Raw genomic sequence first — 18,046 nt, forward strand, 5'->3', positions numbered from 1 at the left:
CCAAATTCTTACTTTTAAGGATCAGAAAGGCAAGTTCTGCAATTTGTTAGATGGGATCAAAGGCATTTGAATAAACGAAAGCTTTCGCTATGAAAAGAAATGATGAGCATTTGTGACGGTATCAGAAAAGTTACTTTATTTTGTTCTTATAATGGCCATTGTTCAAAAGTCAAAATTTGGTTTTGGATGTATTGACCAGTTGGCTGTGGTTGTTTTAGGTCACTGAGACACGGATCCAATAGCCAGAGGATCAGCAGGGGGAAATCTCTTGAAACCCTGACTCAAGATGTAAGTTCTCAGTGATGCTTTGGATTTGGGAAGCATGATTATGAAAATGCATTTAAATTACTGTTTAGAGGGCCGCCTGGGTGGCTCAGTCGTTAAGCGTCTGCCTTCGGCTCAGGTCATGATCCCAGGGTCCTGGGATCGAGCCCCGCATCGGGCTCCCTGCTCTGCGGGAAGCCTGCTTCTCCCTCTCCCACTCCCCCTGCTTGTGTTCCCTCTCTCACTGTGTCTCTCTCTCTGTCAAATAAGCAAAATCTTTAAAAAAAAAAAATTACTGTTTAGAATGTTCCAGCGCCTGGACCCTTCTGTCACATTGTCCTGTCCCCGTAAGACTTTATATCAGAGGGAATCAGGAGACTCAGGAAGCAAATTGAATGGCCAGTACAAAAGAGTGACCATTAACTGTTCAAAAATCCAGACATCCCACAAAGCACATGTCTTCATTAAGATAGCAACACAAAAGTGACGTGTGCCTTGCCTCTGACTGACATTAAAGATATTCAAAGCATTATATAGAATTGATCTGTATCATTAACTTTAAATCTTTACTAAAATTTCCGAATATTCTGGAATCTAGATCCAGTGTCTGTAACTTCAGGGCTTTACCTACTAGGAAATAAAATCTTACTTCTAGAAGAATTTTTCTTTCAAAGACTGCATACTATTTCCCAAGAATTTCTTTGCTTTTAGACTCTAGGTCATTCATTGATTAATTAACTGACTCAAAGAAAATATTTACCAAGTGTTTATTATGTGCCAGGTCCTGTTCTAAGTGAGGAGGAGCAGTGGGGAAACAAGACAAAACCTCTGCCTTCCAGGAACTTAAATCCCATAAGAGAGACAAAGACTAAACAAGGAAAGAAATATATAATCATTTCTGGAAGTGTTTTTTATTTATTTTCCATCATGTCTTCATTGCTGTGACAGTTTGCTCTGCATTATAAAAAATAAATAAAATGATACAAAGAAATCAAAGGTATAGATTTGGAGGCAGGGAATGTTCGAGATGATGGTCAGTGTTCGCACCTCTGTGTTAGACCAGAGACCCGAACGAAGCGAGGGAATAAGCCACATAAAAACCCAGGCAAACCCACGGAGGCAGAAGTCTAACCTCTGGGTTAAACTCACCAGCAGCTGTACATGCCGAGGTTTCTAAGATACTTGGAAAGTACATATTAAATAATTATCATTGGTGACACCCACATTAAACTGTAGATCTTAAGTTGAGTCGAGCTAAATTGGCTAAGAAAGCGGAGTCCTGAATATTCAGAGCCAAGGATGACATTGGAGAAAGGAGATCTAGCAAGAGAAAGGTAGCAAGCCTTTGGGTTTTTTGGGTTTTGTTTGTCTTTTCCACCACTTCACCTCTCATTTCTTAAGTTTCTGGAGTTTCCAGAATAATACAACTGCTTTCAATAAGTAGAAACTGCTATCTTAGAGTAAACTCTCCTAACTAAGTGTTCCAAGCACAATTGACGATAGAAGAAGTTGGTGATGAGAACACCTGATGCCATCATCACCCAATTTACAAGGCTCTACCTGGTGTGCACACCTGTTGGTGCCATGATTTTTAAGCCAGAGCCCTGTTGGATATGATCTACCATATTGTCTACATGGAATTGTGATTGGATCCAACACATGGCCTATGTATGCATAATTTGGGGGCCAGGCATGTTGTATGGAGAAAACTTCTACGAGAAAATTCAGAGAGACAACACTAATTCAAAGCACTTTCCTTCAGTGTGATTCACTAGAAATACATAGTCTACTTAAGAACCAAATTAGAACACGGCTTTGAAAATATGTGTTTAAATATACACAACAAAAGACCCTACCTATATAGTCTGAATTCCAGAGGCTTAGTTCTTCTTCAAAGACTTTTTATTCTATTTATTACACAGGCATATAATGAAAACCTATTCCCCATCTTCTCCATAGCAAAAAGTGATGAGGCTCTGCTAATTTCCTAAGAAATCACTCCTGATATCTTTTCCTCCATAACAGAAGCAGTTTAAAATAGTTTCATCTGTCTCACTTATTCCAAATGATAGAAGATACAGATAATGAAATCTAAGGAATACTTGCAATAATACCTATCAGGTTATTTGAGCAATGGCTGTCCATGTCCCAGGGAGTGAAAACCACAGTCAGGGTCCTGCATGATCAGGCCCCCTTCCACCCCCCTGATCTCAGTGTCTTGTACCCTGGTGCTTGCCCTCTTGACTCCACCCACAGGGCATCTTGCTGTTCCATGTGCACACAGCTGTTCCCTGAGCATGAGGACCCACCCATCCTCTGGAAAAGCACACTTCTGTAGATACCCAGTGGCCTGCAGATCCTTCTCATCTTTGCTCAAATAACAGCTTCTTATTGAGGCCTGCTGTGACCGGTCAAACGTGGAGCCTTCTAGCACTCTCTGTCCCCTTTGATTTTTACCATAGCACTAAACATCTTCTAACACCCTCCCATATTGTGATTCAATTTTTATCTGTATCCCCTGACTAGAATGTCAGCCCCACAAGAACTGGATTTTATCCTTTCTTTTGGCTTTTTTGCCATATCCTCAGCACTCCCAACAGTGCCTGACACATAATAGGTCCTCAATAAATATTTCTATTGAAAAAAGATACCCTTTAGAAGGAAAAAATACCCTTATTAAGATGACTGTGGTCATTAAAGATATATATATTAAAATCAAGATATTTATTTCAGCGTTTCTAAAAATGATCTTTCTGGGCCTTCAAAAAAAAATCTTCCATTTTGATGTGCCCCCTTTTATTGTATTTCTAGCATTCCAATACAGTGAGATATAGAAACGCACAAAGAGAAGACAGTGAAATCAAGATGATCCAGGAAAAAAAGGAACAAGCGGAAATGAAAAGGTATGGGGCGCTATGGTCTTTCTGGGCTCTGGCTCTGGAATGACAGCCTTTCCCTCAGCCTTCCTGTACGTGAATGTCCCCTTCCAGGAAAGTGCAGGAAGAGGAGCTGAGAGAGAATCACCCATACTTCGACAAGCCTCTGTTCATTGTTGGACGGGAGCACAGGTTCAGAAACTTCTGCCGGGTGGTGGTCCGGGCACGCTTCAATGCGTAAGTGCACTCCATTTCAGCCAGGTGTTTGGCCTGCATCGTACAAACAGCAGGGGGGGCTGTCATACTAGGAAGAAGGAACATGTAATCCTAATGGGGTCACAAAATAAACCGTGGGCTAATTAATCATGCTGCTCCTTTTGGTCGAGCGGCCGACCAGGTGGAAAACAAACAAAGGTTACAAGCCGTTAACATTTATATAAAACTCACGTTTATAAAACACTGAACAGCCATTTTTATGTGCTCATTTTAAGTCACCCAATACGTTTCTGTCGGTGTTACTAACGCCACATTTTATTTCGGAAATACCGAACCAAGAGTAGACTGAATGACGCAGGGAAGGTCATTGCCCACACCTTCTTTCAGACTTGTAGTTTCTTTGTGGTGAAAATACCCTAATTGGATTATTCTAGAATAATGTAAAATAGAAATAAAGTTGACTAGTGCTTCCATTACCAATTGTTATGAGAAGAAACCCCACTGGCCAGTGTCTCTGTCCCTACATGCATGGAAGAAATGTGTAGGAGGCCGTCGGTGTGGTCAACCAGGAGGACGTTGCATTTATGACGCCCCAAGCCAATCTCAGCAGGCAACCAGTGGATGAAATGGCATTTTTGTCCTGCGCAACTTTGGTATATATCCGGAAGAGTCCTAGAGGAAGTGTGGAAGCTTTTCATCTAAGTAGTTGGATCTTCCCCCTTGGTATCATTAGTAGGATATTATGATAGCATATCACTATGTGTTGTGGGCTGAGCTGTGTGTGTCCCCCTGCCAAAAAAATCTGTATATTGAACCCTTAATCCGTGGTACCTTAGAATTTGACTTTATTTGGAAATAGCCTCTTTAAAGAGATAATTAAATTAAAATTAGGTGATTAAGGTGGGCCCCAATCCAATATGACTGTTGTCCTTTTAAGAGGAGGACATTTGGACACAGACACTGAGAGAGGGGAGACAATGTGAAGACATAGGAGAAGACACCGTCTACAAGCCAACGAGGGAGACCTGGAACAGGTCCTTCCCTCACGGCCCCCAGAAGGAACCAACCCTGCCCATACCTTCCTCTTAGACTTCTCGCCTCCAGAACTGACAGAACACATTTCTGTTGTTTAAGCCACTTACTCTGTGCGACTTTGTTACAACAGCCCTAGGAAACTAATACAGTATAGTAATATTTCAGGGCTGGAGGACACCTCAGGAACCATTTGGTGTCATTTGTATCCCCCCTCCTCCAAGAGAGGAGGACATTTAGGTTAGCGGAGGTTAAGGGCCTTGCGCAGGGTCCACTGCTAATGCATGGCTCCCTCTGACTGGCAGTCTAGTGATCTCTCAGTTGTTCTAGAAAGACCCGCACCATTTAAAGCACCTGAGTCATAATTAAAAACTTCCCTGAGTTTTCACACAGTAAAGAAAGAAGCCGGTAGTTTAGAGTTGATTGATCAGTTCCTCAAGTGAGTGTTTCATCTGGAATCATCCTGTTGGCTGCCTCCATGCTAACATCTAATTGCGAATTCTCCACTTCATTTAGTGTGGACTTCCTCTCCTTTTGTCAGCCCTGCAGCTGATGTGGACCGAGGACGACTCTGTTGTAATTGGGAGCATACACACACAGACCGTCACGGGCTTCACTGAAGATTGATCACGGGCTCCCTGAAAGTGAAACTTATAAGTAGGGGCCCCAAGAAATTCTATATAAATCACTCCACAAGAAATCAGTTAAACACAAGAGGGGAAAGCTCTATTTAATTTCTGGAGGTTTAATTGAACAATCACGAGGAAAACTCTTGAACTAAGGCAGAGATTTTAATGGAGTGTTTTTAAATGGAAGTCAAAGTTTTGGCACATCCATGTCAGAAATTGTTGATTGGATTCATGAATTCTCAAATCAATTATTTTGAGAAATTTTAAACTTTACTTTCACAACCATCAGCTGCAAACTCTTCTGATTTTTTCTGTCATTTAATGTTCTCTGCCTTTGAAAACCACACAGTTCCTGGAAATGTAATTTTACAGAGGATACAAAAGAGATTTTAGGTAGATAAGATGTTTATAAATGCCATGCTGTCAAGTGAGAACATGCTTGCTTTGTTGCAGAATGTTGTGTTTGTTGTCTCTTACAGATCTAAAACAGATCCCGTCACAGGAGCTGTGAAAAATACGAAGTACCATCAACTTTAGTAAGCATCACAAAGTCCATTTTCCATGCACATTTGAAATTTCCATGTACCACTTTATGCTGCATAAAAATGTAAAGACTCCCTTTATTTTCTTGCCATATTGTGCTAAGAAATAGATAATGGGGGCTTTCAAAAAAAAAAAAAATCCAGTCACATTTATAGAATCACAGAAGGGCCATCTCTGACCTGCACGGCCTTCCCTGGAGCGTCCGTTTCTCAGTTATGTTTGGTCTTTGGCAGTGATCTGCTGGGACTGGTAACTTACCTGGACTGGGTCATGATCATCGTAACCATCTGTTCCTGCATTTCAATGATGTTTGAGTCCCCCTTTCGAAGAGTCATGCACGCCCCGACTTTGCAGGTACGACTGCCGAATTTCAGCCCACAGCTCAGCAGAAACACGGGGTTGCGGTTTTTCCCTTCTTGATGACCCAACTGCCTCTTGCCCATTTCAGATTGCTGAGTACGTGTTTGTGATATTCATGAGCATCGAGCTTAATCTGAAGATTATGGCAGATGGCCTATTTTTCACTCCAACTGCTGTCATCAGGGACTTTGGTGGAGTCATGGACATATTTATATATCTTGTAAGTCTCCGGTTATTTCCTAAATGTAAGGTGTTGTGGCTTTGTGAACTCTCCTGCCTTTCTTGGTACAAGAGAAAGATGCGTGAGTTCCAGAGGTTTGGATGCCATTACTGAGTCTCAAGTACCACAGGCAAATGAAGGGCATGCATGTAAAAATCTAAATAAAAAGCATTAAAAATTTCCGTGGATATGGTTCACATACATCAACTACATTCTTTTACACGTAAGACATACATTAATAAGGCCTAAGACAGAAATCTCGTTCCTACCCCACAATCCTGTGGCTCCCATACAAAAAAACAAAAAAACAAAAAAAAAACCCCACCACCTCCATCATATAATTGATTGATGAGTTCCTCATTGCTAAAAGCAGCCTAACATGAGAGTGGTTGGAGCTTTCTTTCAATTCCAATATACAAAATACCTGACTAGACAAGGTGACCATTCAGCTGTTCAGTTAAACTAAATTGGGAAACCATAGGAAGGGACTCAAAGACATTTCATTTTTTCTATATGTCCAAGAAGGCATAAAATCCATGTCTTTTCCAACATAACAAGGAGAATCATGACCACTAACATGGAGTATCTTTAGATCGTCAATAAAACAGTGAGAATCAGGTCAAGCATGAAGCTTAGTATCCTTGATCAAAGACATTTCAACCTGCGCCTCCAGTGTGTGGGTTAAAGTAAGGAGCAGAAATGCACTGGGGTACACACGAAGAGTGGGCACCCCCATTTCATGCCCGCAAACAGCTGATGACTTTTCCTTTGGCGTCACTAACAGGTGTAGGTGGGGTTCAGAGTTAAGAGATTGCATATATGTACCTAGCGCACGCTTGTCCTCCGGGCCAGGTGGTGTCTCTGCTCGAGGCAAGTTGTATGCAGTTGGCTCTCAGTGTAGAGAGCGAAGGATACATTGTATAAATTCTAGGGCTGTGTCTTCCCTTGCTAGGTGAGCTTGATATTTCTCTGTTGGATGCCTCAAAATGTGCCTGCTGAATCGGGAGCTCAGCTTCTAATGGTTCTTCGGTGCCTGAGACCTCTGCGGATATTCAAGCTGGTGCCTCAGATGAGGAAGGTTGTTCGAGAACTTTTCAGCGGTTTCAAGGAGATTTTCTTGGTACGTCACACTTAACCCTTTGCTTCCAGTTCCCACAGGCCGGCTCTGTAATGAAGCTAACGAGGGGCCCAGGGAGTCTCGCTTGCCAGGGGCTAAGTGTCCAATCCTGTTTATCACCAGGAGCCTAGAGAAGGCACTCACCAAACACAGTCGCACATTTGGAAGCTTTGCCCGCGCATGCTCTGACTTGCTGGTGTATCTAATTCAATGAACGTTCTTAGGAAAGTTACAAGGAAAGGAAAAATCCAAGAGGTCGTATTTGCTAACACTTCCATTCCCAATTTGTGACCCTAATTTTTATTCCGGGTTTCAGTTTCCTTACCTAGAAATTAAAGATAAGATTCAACACCACCTACTTCACCAGTATTAGCAGTTAACACATTTGGGCTCCTTATTTTATTTCATAGGTCCCCAGTTTCTTACAACATAGACTATGTCTCTGATCTTTGGAGTGTTAACATAAAATAACTTTAAAAAAATGTAACATACAGGGGCGCCTGGGTGGCTCAGGCGTTAAGCGTCTGCCTTCGGCTCAGGTCATGATCCCAGGGTCCTGGGATCGAGCCCCACGTCGGGCTCCCTGCTCAGCGGGGAGCCTGCTTCTCCCTCTCCCACTTCCCCTGCTTGTGTTCCCTCTCTCGCTGTGTCTCTGTCAAACAAATTAAAAAAAAAAAAATGTAACATACAGTATACCCCACTTTAAGTAGCCTCAGGATACAGTAATGAATACTTGAAAATGGGGAGAAAACATCCTTTTCATTCTTTTTAGTTGGGCAACCTTGATCGAGGGTTCCTTCCAAGAACAGGGCTGCGGAAAAAAACGATGAGTAGGAAGCTCGTTGCTCACAATCGTTACAGAAGGATCTGTGCCTTACAAAGGAGTGATCAAAGGATTCTTTTTATTATTGATGAGTTCTGCTCATGCATGGAAAACATGAATTAATTTACATAGGCTTATTTTACATCTTGCTTTCTAGAAACACACCTACGGAGAGAGAACAGCTGTCGTTGCAGTTGATTCTAGGGTATTTTAAAGACAGGTTGCGATGTTTCTGTAGGTACAGAGTCATTAATATTTTTTTAAAGACGTATTTGAAATCCCATATTTTCTTTGTGCTAAAGCCACAACATGGTGGCTTTTCACACAGCTTGAACTGAAGGAGAAAAGGGTATCACCCGACTGCTAATGTATATGCATCTTTGAGCCTTGATAGAATTTAGCAAAGAATCTATTTGCCTTTCTCCTGATGATGTTTCTGTGAGATTTTAGTATATTTAAGGTGTATGTTTAGATGATTCACCCAGCACAGATCAGTGGTTTTGTTCAGTGTTTGACCCTCTGCTACTTTTCTCTGCTGAGACCAAGGCACCATCCAGCAGAGGGAGCACCAGTCAATTAACAGACTTGCTTTTTAGGACCCAATGATCTCACTTCCTCTGGATGCCCTCCCTGCTCACAAGAGAGCAAAACCACTGTCTCTCTAATTTATGCTCTGCTGATAGAGGTAGGAATCCATTTGGAGAAAATGGGGGAAATAGAATTATTCAAACACTTTTCTTTGGTTCCATTAAAGTGTCGATTTCAAAATCAGAAAAACCCAAGTCATATCAAAAATACCATAGCCTGTTTTCTTACTGGAAAGTCATGTGTTTTTATTCTAAAAATCCAAAACCTGTTGTTAATTCCCTTCTTTTAACATTCCAGCAAAGCTAATTGAATGACCTGAGGTGGAAAAGTTAGACTATCAAGACCAAGGATTTCATACCATGTTATCTGAAAAGTCATGTCCCTATCCCTGTTCAAATCAAGCCTACTGTTGAATTTCTTACCCTGAGATGTGATGTCTCACCAATTTTTTTCAGGTGTCCATTCTTTTGTTGACATTAATGCTTGTTTTTGCAAGCTTTGGAGTTCAGCTTTTTGCGGGAAAACTGGCCAAGTGCAATGATCCCAACATTATTAGGAGGGTAAGATACTACTTTCTGTCGTTTGGGATTAAAATTCGGGTAGTTTGCCATGTCTCGGTCAGCACGTGCTGAGGCTACTTTGAGAACCCCTCACAAAACTAAGAACTCTCTTTCTTGGGGCGCCTGGGTGGCTCAGTTGTTAGGCATCTGCCTTCGGCTCAGGTCATGATCCCAGGGTCCTGGGATCGAGCCCCACATCGGGCTCCCTGCTCGGCGGGGAGTCTGCTTCTCCCTCTCCCACTCCTCCTGCTTGTGTTCCTGCTCTCGCTGTCTCTCTCTCTGTTAAATAAATAAATAAAATCTTAAAAAAAAAAAAACAACTAAGAACTCTCTTCTCACCAACTCCTTCTGCTTAAAGCAGGCACTATGTCTCTTCTGGCTAGCACAGGTTTGTGAGATTAAAAGCACACCCAGATTATTCTACTCTCTCCTGCTGTTCTGGTGTGAGCCCCTGTTGACACGTTTGGCATAGCCACCCTAGATTCCGTATGCTTGTCCCTTTGGGCCTCCCCTAACTTAATCCTGCTTCTGTTATCACAGGAGACTCATATCAGCAAACAGCCCCCCAGAAAGGACAAGAGGCATAGTTGAAGTTTGACTGTCGTACCACTGTTCATTGCTTCTCCACTTCAGCTTTCTCTCCACTGGGAAGTCCAGACTCTTCCCCAGTAGGACAGTTAACAAAGACCCATGCTTGACCACTTCTGCTACTGCCCTTTGCCTTATCTTTCTTCAGTCAGTGTTAGTAAGAGGCGGCCAGCTCCTGGACCAGCCAGTGTTTCAGTAGCTGAACATGATGAAAGGAACACATTGCATCTTGGGTAAGGTGGACAGCTCTCCTCCAAATGCCCTCTCAGAGACTCAAGTTCCTTTAGTCTTCCTTCTTTATCCACCCTTTGCTATCTTCAGAGTCTTCTCCATTTAGCTGGCAGAGAGGAGCGCAGAACCACCTCCATGTTTGAGGGTTACAGGCTGAGCCTCGAGGCAACACATCTCACTTCTACCAGTTCCACTGGAGAGAGCACGGCCTCCCAAGGCCAGATGGGAGAATGCCGTAGGTAACTCAGTGATGTAGCCTGCAGAAACACGGGCCAAGTGTGGTTATAATTAGCCATCACTGCTACACTCTCCAGTGTCCTCGCTCTTAGGATTCTGCCCTGTGGTACATGCAGATTTAAAAAGTGAGTCATGCACTGCTTATGTACAAACAGCAAAAGCATTTCCTCTTTCATCCAGGTAAAATAATGCCTTAAGTCCATTAAAATGCATGTACCCGAAGACCTAATAGAGCTTAACTATAATACATATTTCTCCATTTCCAGCAAATATGGCTATCTAATACAGATTTTTCATTGGTATGAAAATGCCTACATTTTCAGGGCTACCGATTATAAAAATGATTCCTTCTCTAATGGTTATAAAATACAGGTCACATCTTTGTCCAGTCAAAATACATTATCTTGACTATGTTACAGTGAGGATTTCAGGAAGCGGCAGAGCAGAAGAAACACCCTAGGTGGGGTATCACCTGCGTCGCCAGAGGTTTCTGGAATTTTGATAAGCCTGAGAAGACATAACAAGGAACACGGCATAAAGGTCATGGTGAACCAAATTAGCTAACAAGGGAGATGATAAAGAGCTGATGCATTCATCTGCACGCTTGAGTCAGGAAGGAAGGGTTATTTTAGAATCACACTGAATGGAGGCCAGAAAGATGACAACAACATTGCAAGATGAAGCCCAGGAGGAATTTTGCAGGACTCAGTATCTTAATAATGGCCTAAGCACATTGTGATTTTACACTATCTACTCATACCCACACTAAGCTAGAGATAGAGGGACAAAAGTTAAATAACTTGTCCAAGGCCACCCCAAAATAAGTGGGGAAGCTATGATTCATGTCTAGGCAGCCTAGCCCCATCATCCATGCTTTTAACTAAGATGCCAGGACACCTCACCCCATCAAAGATTGGCCCCCGTGGGCTCAGAAAGACAAACGGAAGAGGCCATAAGGCCAAATATATCAGGGGGACTCTACTTGATCCACCACCACACAGCCAATAGGAATAATGTTGTAGATGAACGTGTAAAGTTACAATGAGAAGAAAACTGCAATATATTTTAATATTTTCAAAATATTTTAATATTTTACCCTATGGAAGGGTAAAAAGTGTGCCATTTCATACACACATAGGAAAAAAGACTGGAAGGATATATGCCCAAATGTCAACTGTGTTTGTCTTTGGGTAATATTAGGTAAGTTTCTCCATGCCTTTGAAGTTAAAGGGGTATTATTTGTGTAAGAAGGCTGTTGTTTTAAGGGATGTTATTGGTAATCCAAAGAGAAATACTGTTGGCATTAACTAAACTAGTGGAAATAAGAATGGAGAGGAGGCCCAAGCAGGACAGGGGAAAGCCGTAGATGACTCTGAGATCTTTATGCCGGGGTTGACAAGGTGCTGGTCCGTGGACAGAAATGGGAAAGGTTGGAGGAAACAAGGTTGAAGGTGACTTTAACCAGGTTAAAATTTGAAGTTCCATTGAAATATCCAAGTGTATACACATTATACCCAGGAGAAGGGTTTAGGTTCAAAATATGACAATCATGGCCAAAGTCACAAAGATAAGACAAAATGAATAAAGACAGAAGATGAGTGAAGAACTTCTTACTCATGTTTTAAAATCTTTTAAAAACAATGTTATTGGAGATATAATTCACATATGACACACTTTGCCTGCTGGAAGTGTACAGTTGGATAGTTTCTAGCATATTCAGAGTTGTATAATAGTCCTGGAACATTTTTATCGCCTCAAACAGAAACTCTGTCTTTTAAGTTTTCCCCTCTATACCCTTATCCCCCTGACACCCCCATCCCCAAATAACCACGCGTCCACTTTCTGTCCCTATAGAGCTCCTCGTTTTGGACTTTTATATGAAGCAATCTATGTGGTCCTTAGTGGCTGGCTTCTTTCATTTAGCACAGTGATTTCAAGGTTCATCCATGTTGTAGTCCATGTCAGCACTACATTCCTTTCTAGGGCTGAATAATATTCCATGGCGTGGCTACAGCACATTTCGTTTATGTACTCATCTGTTGATGAACACTTGGATCGTTTCCACCTGTTGATCATTATAATTAAGCTATTTACAATAATAATGACATAAACATTCATGAACAGGTTGCCATGTAGATGTCTGTGTCCATTTCTCTTGGGTAAAAACGTAGGGGTGGAATTGCTGGGTGTTCCGGTAATGCTTTGTTTGGTCATTTGAGGACCTGTCATGCTGTTTTCCAAAGTGGCTGCACCATTTTCCTGCCCCACCAGCAGTGTGTGAGGCACGCAGGTGTCAGGGGGATAAGGATATAGAGAGGATTCCAATTTCTGCACATCCTCGTCAAAGCTCATTATTTGACTTTTTGATTATGGCCTTCTTAGTGGATGGGAAGTGGCATCCATCGTGGTTTTGATTTGCATTTCTTGGCTGACTAATGACGCCGAACATCTTTTAATGTGCACATCGGCCATTTGTGTGTCTCCCTGGGAGGAATGTCTGTTTGGATCCTTTGCCTTCTTGCGAATGTTTCCAGTGCAAACTTTCACTACTCATCTCTGCAGTCCTTGTCCCTGTTTGCTAGGTGGCTGTCCACGTCACTGTTGCCATACAAAAACCTTTGCTATTTTAGGTTAAAAGTGTTTCTTATCTTTTATCTTTTAGGAATTCATTGTCTGACCAGGCTCCCCTCTTCCTTTTTTTTTTTTTTTTCCTATTTTAGGAAGATTGTAACGGCATATTCAGAATTAATGTAAGTGTGTCCAAGAACTTAAATTTAAAATTAAGACCTGGAGAGAAAAAGCCTGGATTCTGGGTGCCCCGTGTTTGGTAAGCATATCAAAAAAAGATCCTGAAGAATGCTGTATTTGTCAGTATAAGGTTTTAAATCAATATAATATGGCATGAAAAGTAATTTTGCTGGAGGTGCCAAGATGATTTTAAGGAATACAAGGCAAAGCACTGAATTACCACAGGATGCAAAAACACAGTAAATGAGCGAGCAAGTGATACACTGAGTCCCGTGTTGCTTCATGAAACTAATGGATTATCACCCCAGTATTTTTCTAATATTTGGAAGTATGTATCTCGATTCATATGGCATTAGAAATTAGTGAGGCTTAAAAGACAAAGATTTTCTATCAAATTAAAACTAAACTCGTCCTGAGTTTATATCTTTAAGGGAGAATCTGATATCCTCATAACAGTTGTAGAGAAGCCCAAATCATAAAGCTTTTTCAATTTTAAAACCCATTTACATTGAAGGATTTCTATTATGGAAACACTGGAAAGGAATAATCAGGAACACAAATGATTATATCTTTCTCTTTAAACTTCATTTTTCTTGAAAATGAGTTTTCAAAGCATTTATATCAAAGCTAGAAGTGCCTAGTACCTTCTTTCTCATCCAGTTTATAATGACCATGAATGAAATCTCTCAGTAGGCTTCATTGATGAACTGAGTGTCCTATTAACTTCCTTTGTCCTTTTAAGTAGTCATCTGTTTTCTTTTTATTTCATTTTACCTCTTAGAATAACAAGTGAACCACAGCGACGACTGTTTTTGTCACAATTGGTATGCTCTACTAAATGTCAGAACTCTTTCAAAGAAATTACATTTCACCCAGTTGTACCCTTAGGACTCATTGTGACCAGCTTTGGCATTTCTCTAATGTGAAATTAACTTTTATAAACAATTCAGTACAATTTATACTGGGTTTTAATTTTTTTAAATACCAAAGAATTATGAAAAAAAAAGATGAATTTGGATATGTGGCTTGAGCTGAGGAGGGATGTACATAACTCATGGAGATATCCTTATCCCAGTGCTTACTAGAAAAGCAGTCTAATTTACATTAAAATAAAATATTAAGGAAGCATAGAGTTTATTTTTTGTGAAGTGAAAATGCATTATTACATCATAAATAATTTATTCAGAGCAAGACATCAAATGAGATTTTTTTTTTTACTACTGTTTTGGAATTTTGGCAAAAGCCTCCGAGCTGAGGTCACTAGGAGATAAAGTTTGATTATATTCCGAAGAGAGCAACATGCCATTTCCAGCAGCACTGACTAAAAGACCATCCACCTCCATCACCCAGCTGCCGTAAAAGGAAACGCTATGCTCAAAGACAGGGTCATGGAAGTGAAGGAATTCAGTAGACGGTGCCGTGGCTTCTGTACCTTCACTGTGGAGGAGGTTAGGGGTGCTTGTCTCCCCAGCCAAATGAGGCCCCCCGTGGGGACTGTTTCATGTCAGAGACTGGCAAGGCGAGAAGAGATGCTCGTGTAGGCAAGCTACCCTTCACCATCTGGCTGGGCAGGGTTATTGGGTGTTTCTGGAAGCTCCGAGTCATCACTGCCTGGGGCCACCTGATCTGAGCCATCTTGATGGAACTCTGCTGCAAAAGGCTGTATGCTGGGGAGAGGGGGCTCTTGTTGGAGGGGCTGTGGGGAAGTTTCCAGGAATGAGTACTGAGGAATCACCCTCAGACAACCCTCAGCAGGAATGACACAATGGGGCACCCTCATGCTGGGGAATGTTTCAAGATATAGTCTATTAATAGAAAATTTGAGATACAGTAGAGCCAACAGATCAAGAGACAATTACCATTGAAGAGCTGGTTTGTTACTCATAGTTCCCAAGAGGATGGGGAGGCCACACAAGGAAGCACCAGGGTCAGTCACGAGGCACAGGGGAGCTGTGGGAAGGAACCTTTATCGTGGTTTCCCTGAGTTGGGATGGGTGAGTCGGGCCGAGCAGGCTTAGGATTGGCTCGTTGAGGAACTTCAGTGGGCTCCTGGACACAGGTGCTGTCCCTAGTGGTCCGGTACCTGGTGATTCAGGCAGGTGGATGGTGGGCTGGAGTGTGGAAGCCTGATAAAGGAGGTAGTTGGGGCTGTGGACTCTGGGTTGGTTGGTCTGTGTTTAAAAAGCAAGCCCTAAAAACAACTCCTCCCAAGGAGGTGGGAGGGTGATGAGAGAGGTAGGAGGCCAAGGCAGGGTGATTCGGGCATTTTATCGAGCTGTCCAGAGCAAAGTGTGTCCATCATAGGCATGTAGGACAGACGTTAAAGTATCAAGTTTACAGAAGGTAGGAACATGGCAGACAACACACTCCATGAAAAGAATAGCTGTTGGGACCAAAGCAGCAGTGGCTGGTGTCCGCCAGTGTAAGATACATGGACTTGAACTCCATTTCTAAGTCATCACATCCCCTTCTTGTAAGAATCAGATGGTGGCCTGAAGGGGAGGAGGTTAACAGAGGAGCCAGCACTCTTCTTCCCTCCTCAAGCCGTGGATCAGGCAGAGCAGCTAAGAAAGATATTCTTGTACAGGTCACGAGAACAAAGGTTTGATGTAAGGATGGAGTGGGCTTTTTAGAAGGAGACTCACATAACTGAAAGTGACCCAAAAGCTTTGGGATGTCCACAATGTCAGGAAGGGAGCTAGAAGCCTCTAGAAGGCAGTGTTGGGAGAAAAGTAAACCTGTTTCCAACCATACCCTCTGGCATCCAATCTGTTCCATAAAACCAGCTACCTGTGATTTTAAAAATTCATGCAATGTTTCATGTAAATTATTACTAGGGGTTTCGAGTTTGACAGCACTTTAAAAGCATAAGCTGACAGAGGGGCATCACTTGAATGCCATTACAATAGGGCTTGTCCATTGGTTCAGAATATTGTGACTTGGGTTAGTTTTAGGGAAATAAAAATCTTCTGTCAAACGAATGTCAACTATAACCACGCTAATTTTCACATTTTCCTTCGTTAATAAGCTCATCAAGAGTTAGCAGCCAAAATAATTTTATATTGGCGAACTTATGATTAAAAAAATAATTTATATCTTGGGAATTGGCATTGGGGAATTCTTTGATAATTATAATTGAGAAGGACATAAATATGCACTGCCTAATTCAGGAGACAGTCAGGCTTCCATATTCTCTGCTCAGATGAATACATTCATTTTCTTCTGAATCACTCAGACTTGATGAGATAAAAATTACCTTGTATATAATATATATATATATATATTATAAATATTGTGTGTTTTGTTTTAAGCAGAAGTCTAGGACATAGGAAAATGGAATGCATCAAAGAAATATCAAAAATGAGTACTCAGTTTCAATAAATATATATCTTGAGCGCTTACTGATCTCTAGACATTACTCTGTCACTGGGGACAAGCTGTGGTCCCCAACCCTTAGGAGCTTGAAGTGTAGTGGAGAACAGAAATTAATATTACAAATAATGTAATACAATATGCTAAAGACTTTGATGCTACATAAATAAGCCTCTGAACTCACTGGAAGCTTACCTGGAGTTTACCCCTAGGTAATTTTAAGTCATACCATGATACATTCTAGGCAGAAGAAGATCAGATTTTTGTAGAGTCTACAGCTCAAACAATTTGACTACGCTCTTTAAGGAAAATAATATAAATCTACCTTACTTTTGTTTTTTGGGTTTTTTTTTAAGATTTACCCCTTCATTTAAGAGAGAGAGAGTGCATGAGCAGGGGGGAGAAGCAGAGGGAGAAAAGCAGTCTCCCCAAGCAGAGCCCAACGTGGGGCTCGATCTCATGATCCATGAGATCATGACCTGAGATGAAATTAAGATTTGGACACTAAACTGACTGAGCCACCCAGGCACCCCTTCTTTGCTTTTTTAAGTTCAACAGAAACATGATATTTCCAGGGTCTTGGAAGGGCCATTTTGGACAATGTCATCTCCTGCATTTCTCCACCCAAGGCCACAGGCTGAGCTCCTCTCCTCCTGGGGGTCCAATTCTTCCCAGAGGAGGAGCAACCCTCCTTATCACGACCTTGGGACCTTGGAGCACTTTTCACTGAGAGGTAGAAGATTAATGAAATTGTGAGGTCAGAAACCACGTCTTAGTTTTCTGAATTGGATAGACAAGATTATAATATTTTTTAAATTAACCAGAAAAGATTATATTTAAACAGGCTTCCAGATCAAGGAAGGACAACAGGAAAACTGACAACAATGGATTGTGTTTGGGATTTACTGAAGTCCTCTGTAGTTATAGGTAAAGTTTTAAACTTTCCAATTTTAGTAACATGAACAAAGCATACACAAACATCTTAGATGATTAAAACGGATACTTACTTTTTTAATGTGATGTATGGTTCCAACTAGTTAAGTCTATAATCCTCCATTTTATTTTTCTTGGTTTAGCCTAAAAGTGTATTTTTAACATATTCTAACTTCTAAAGGATGTGGAACATGAAAGTACTTTGGGTTGCTGCAAATTCAGCTAAAAAAGCACTTTTACATAAAGAAAATGGATGGGTAAGAAAGTTCAACATCAGATCTGAGAGCTGGCTTGCTTGGCTTAAAAAAAAAAATCCTTATTCAAGAAAACTGTAGCATCTGCAGAATCCTTACGGCTTCTGTCTGCTGTAAAATATATTAAATTTAATTGAAACCCCCAAAGGAAAGGATGTTGGAAAAATCCAAGAGAATATGCTTGTACTTTCATACTTAAAAAATATAAATCAGAATCCCAAAATAGGAATTTCTGAGTGGGGTTTTTGCAGTATATGGAAAACGTTTCTACCAATCAGCTTTAAATCTTTAGGAGCAAGTCAGTTTAGCTGTATGGTTTCTTATTAGATCCTCATTTATTTAGTATTTAAAAATATTTTTAAAAAGAAAACTTATAAAGGTGCATTGCATGATTGTTTCTATGATTTAAAAAATACATATAAAAGGTGGTAGAAAAATACTAACCCAGGTTTTCC

General features: G+C 41.2%; 1 protein-coding gene across 1 annotated transcript in view; it reads left to right on the forward strand.

The window, feature by feature from the left end:
• The window catches only part of NALCN (sodium leak channel, non-selective), a 312,103-nt gene that overhangs the window by 266,681 nt on the left and 27,376 nt on the right, over positions 1–18,046 (forward strand). Inside the window, exons 21-29 of the mRNA XM_064585923.1 lie at positions 219–288; positions 3,076–3,167; positions 3,255–3,377; positions 5,497–5,553; positions 5,794–5,914; positions 6,009–6,140; positions 7,093–7,260; positions 9,124–9,228; positions 13,005–13,111. Coding sequence (XP_064441993.1) covers positions 219–288; positions 3,076–3,167; positions 3,255–3,377; positions 5,497–5,553; positions 5,794–5,914; positions 6,009–6,140; positions 7,093–7,260; positions 9,124–9,228; positions 13,005–13,111 — 975 coding nt within the window. The remainder of the gene's footprint in view (positions 1–218; positions 289–3,075; positions 3,168–3,254; positions 3,378–5,496; positions 5,554–5,793; positions 5,915–6,008; positions 6,141–7,092; positions 7,261–9,123; positions 9,229–13,004; positions 13,112–18,046) is intronic.

This window comes from Mirounga angustirostris, unplaced genomic scaffold (genome assembly GCF_029215605.1).
Source record: "Mirounga angustirostris isolate CCGP_5_RB_7025 unplaced genomic scaffold, mMirAng1.0.hap1 SCAF_3, whole genome shotgun sequence".
Taxonomy (NCBI): Eukaryota; Metazoa; Chordata; class Mammalia; order Carnivora; family Phocidae; genus Mirounga; species Mirounga angustirostris.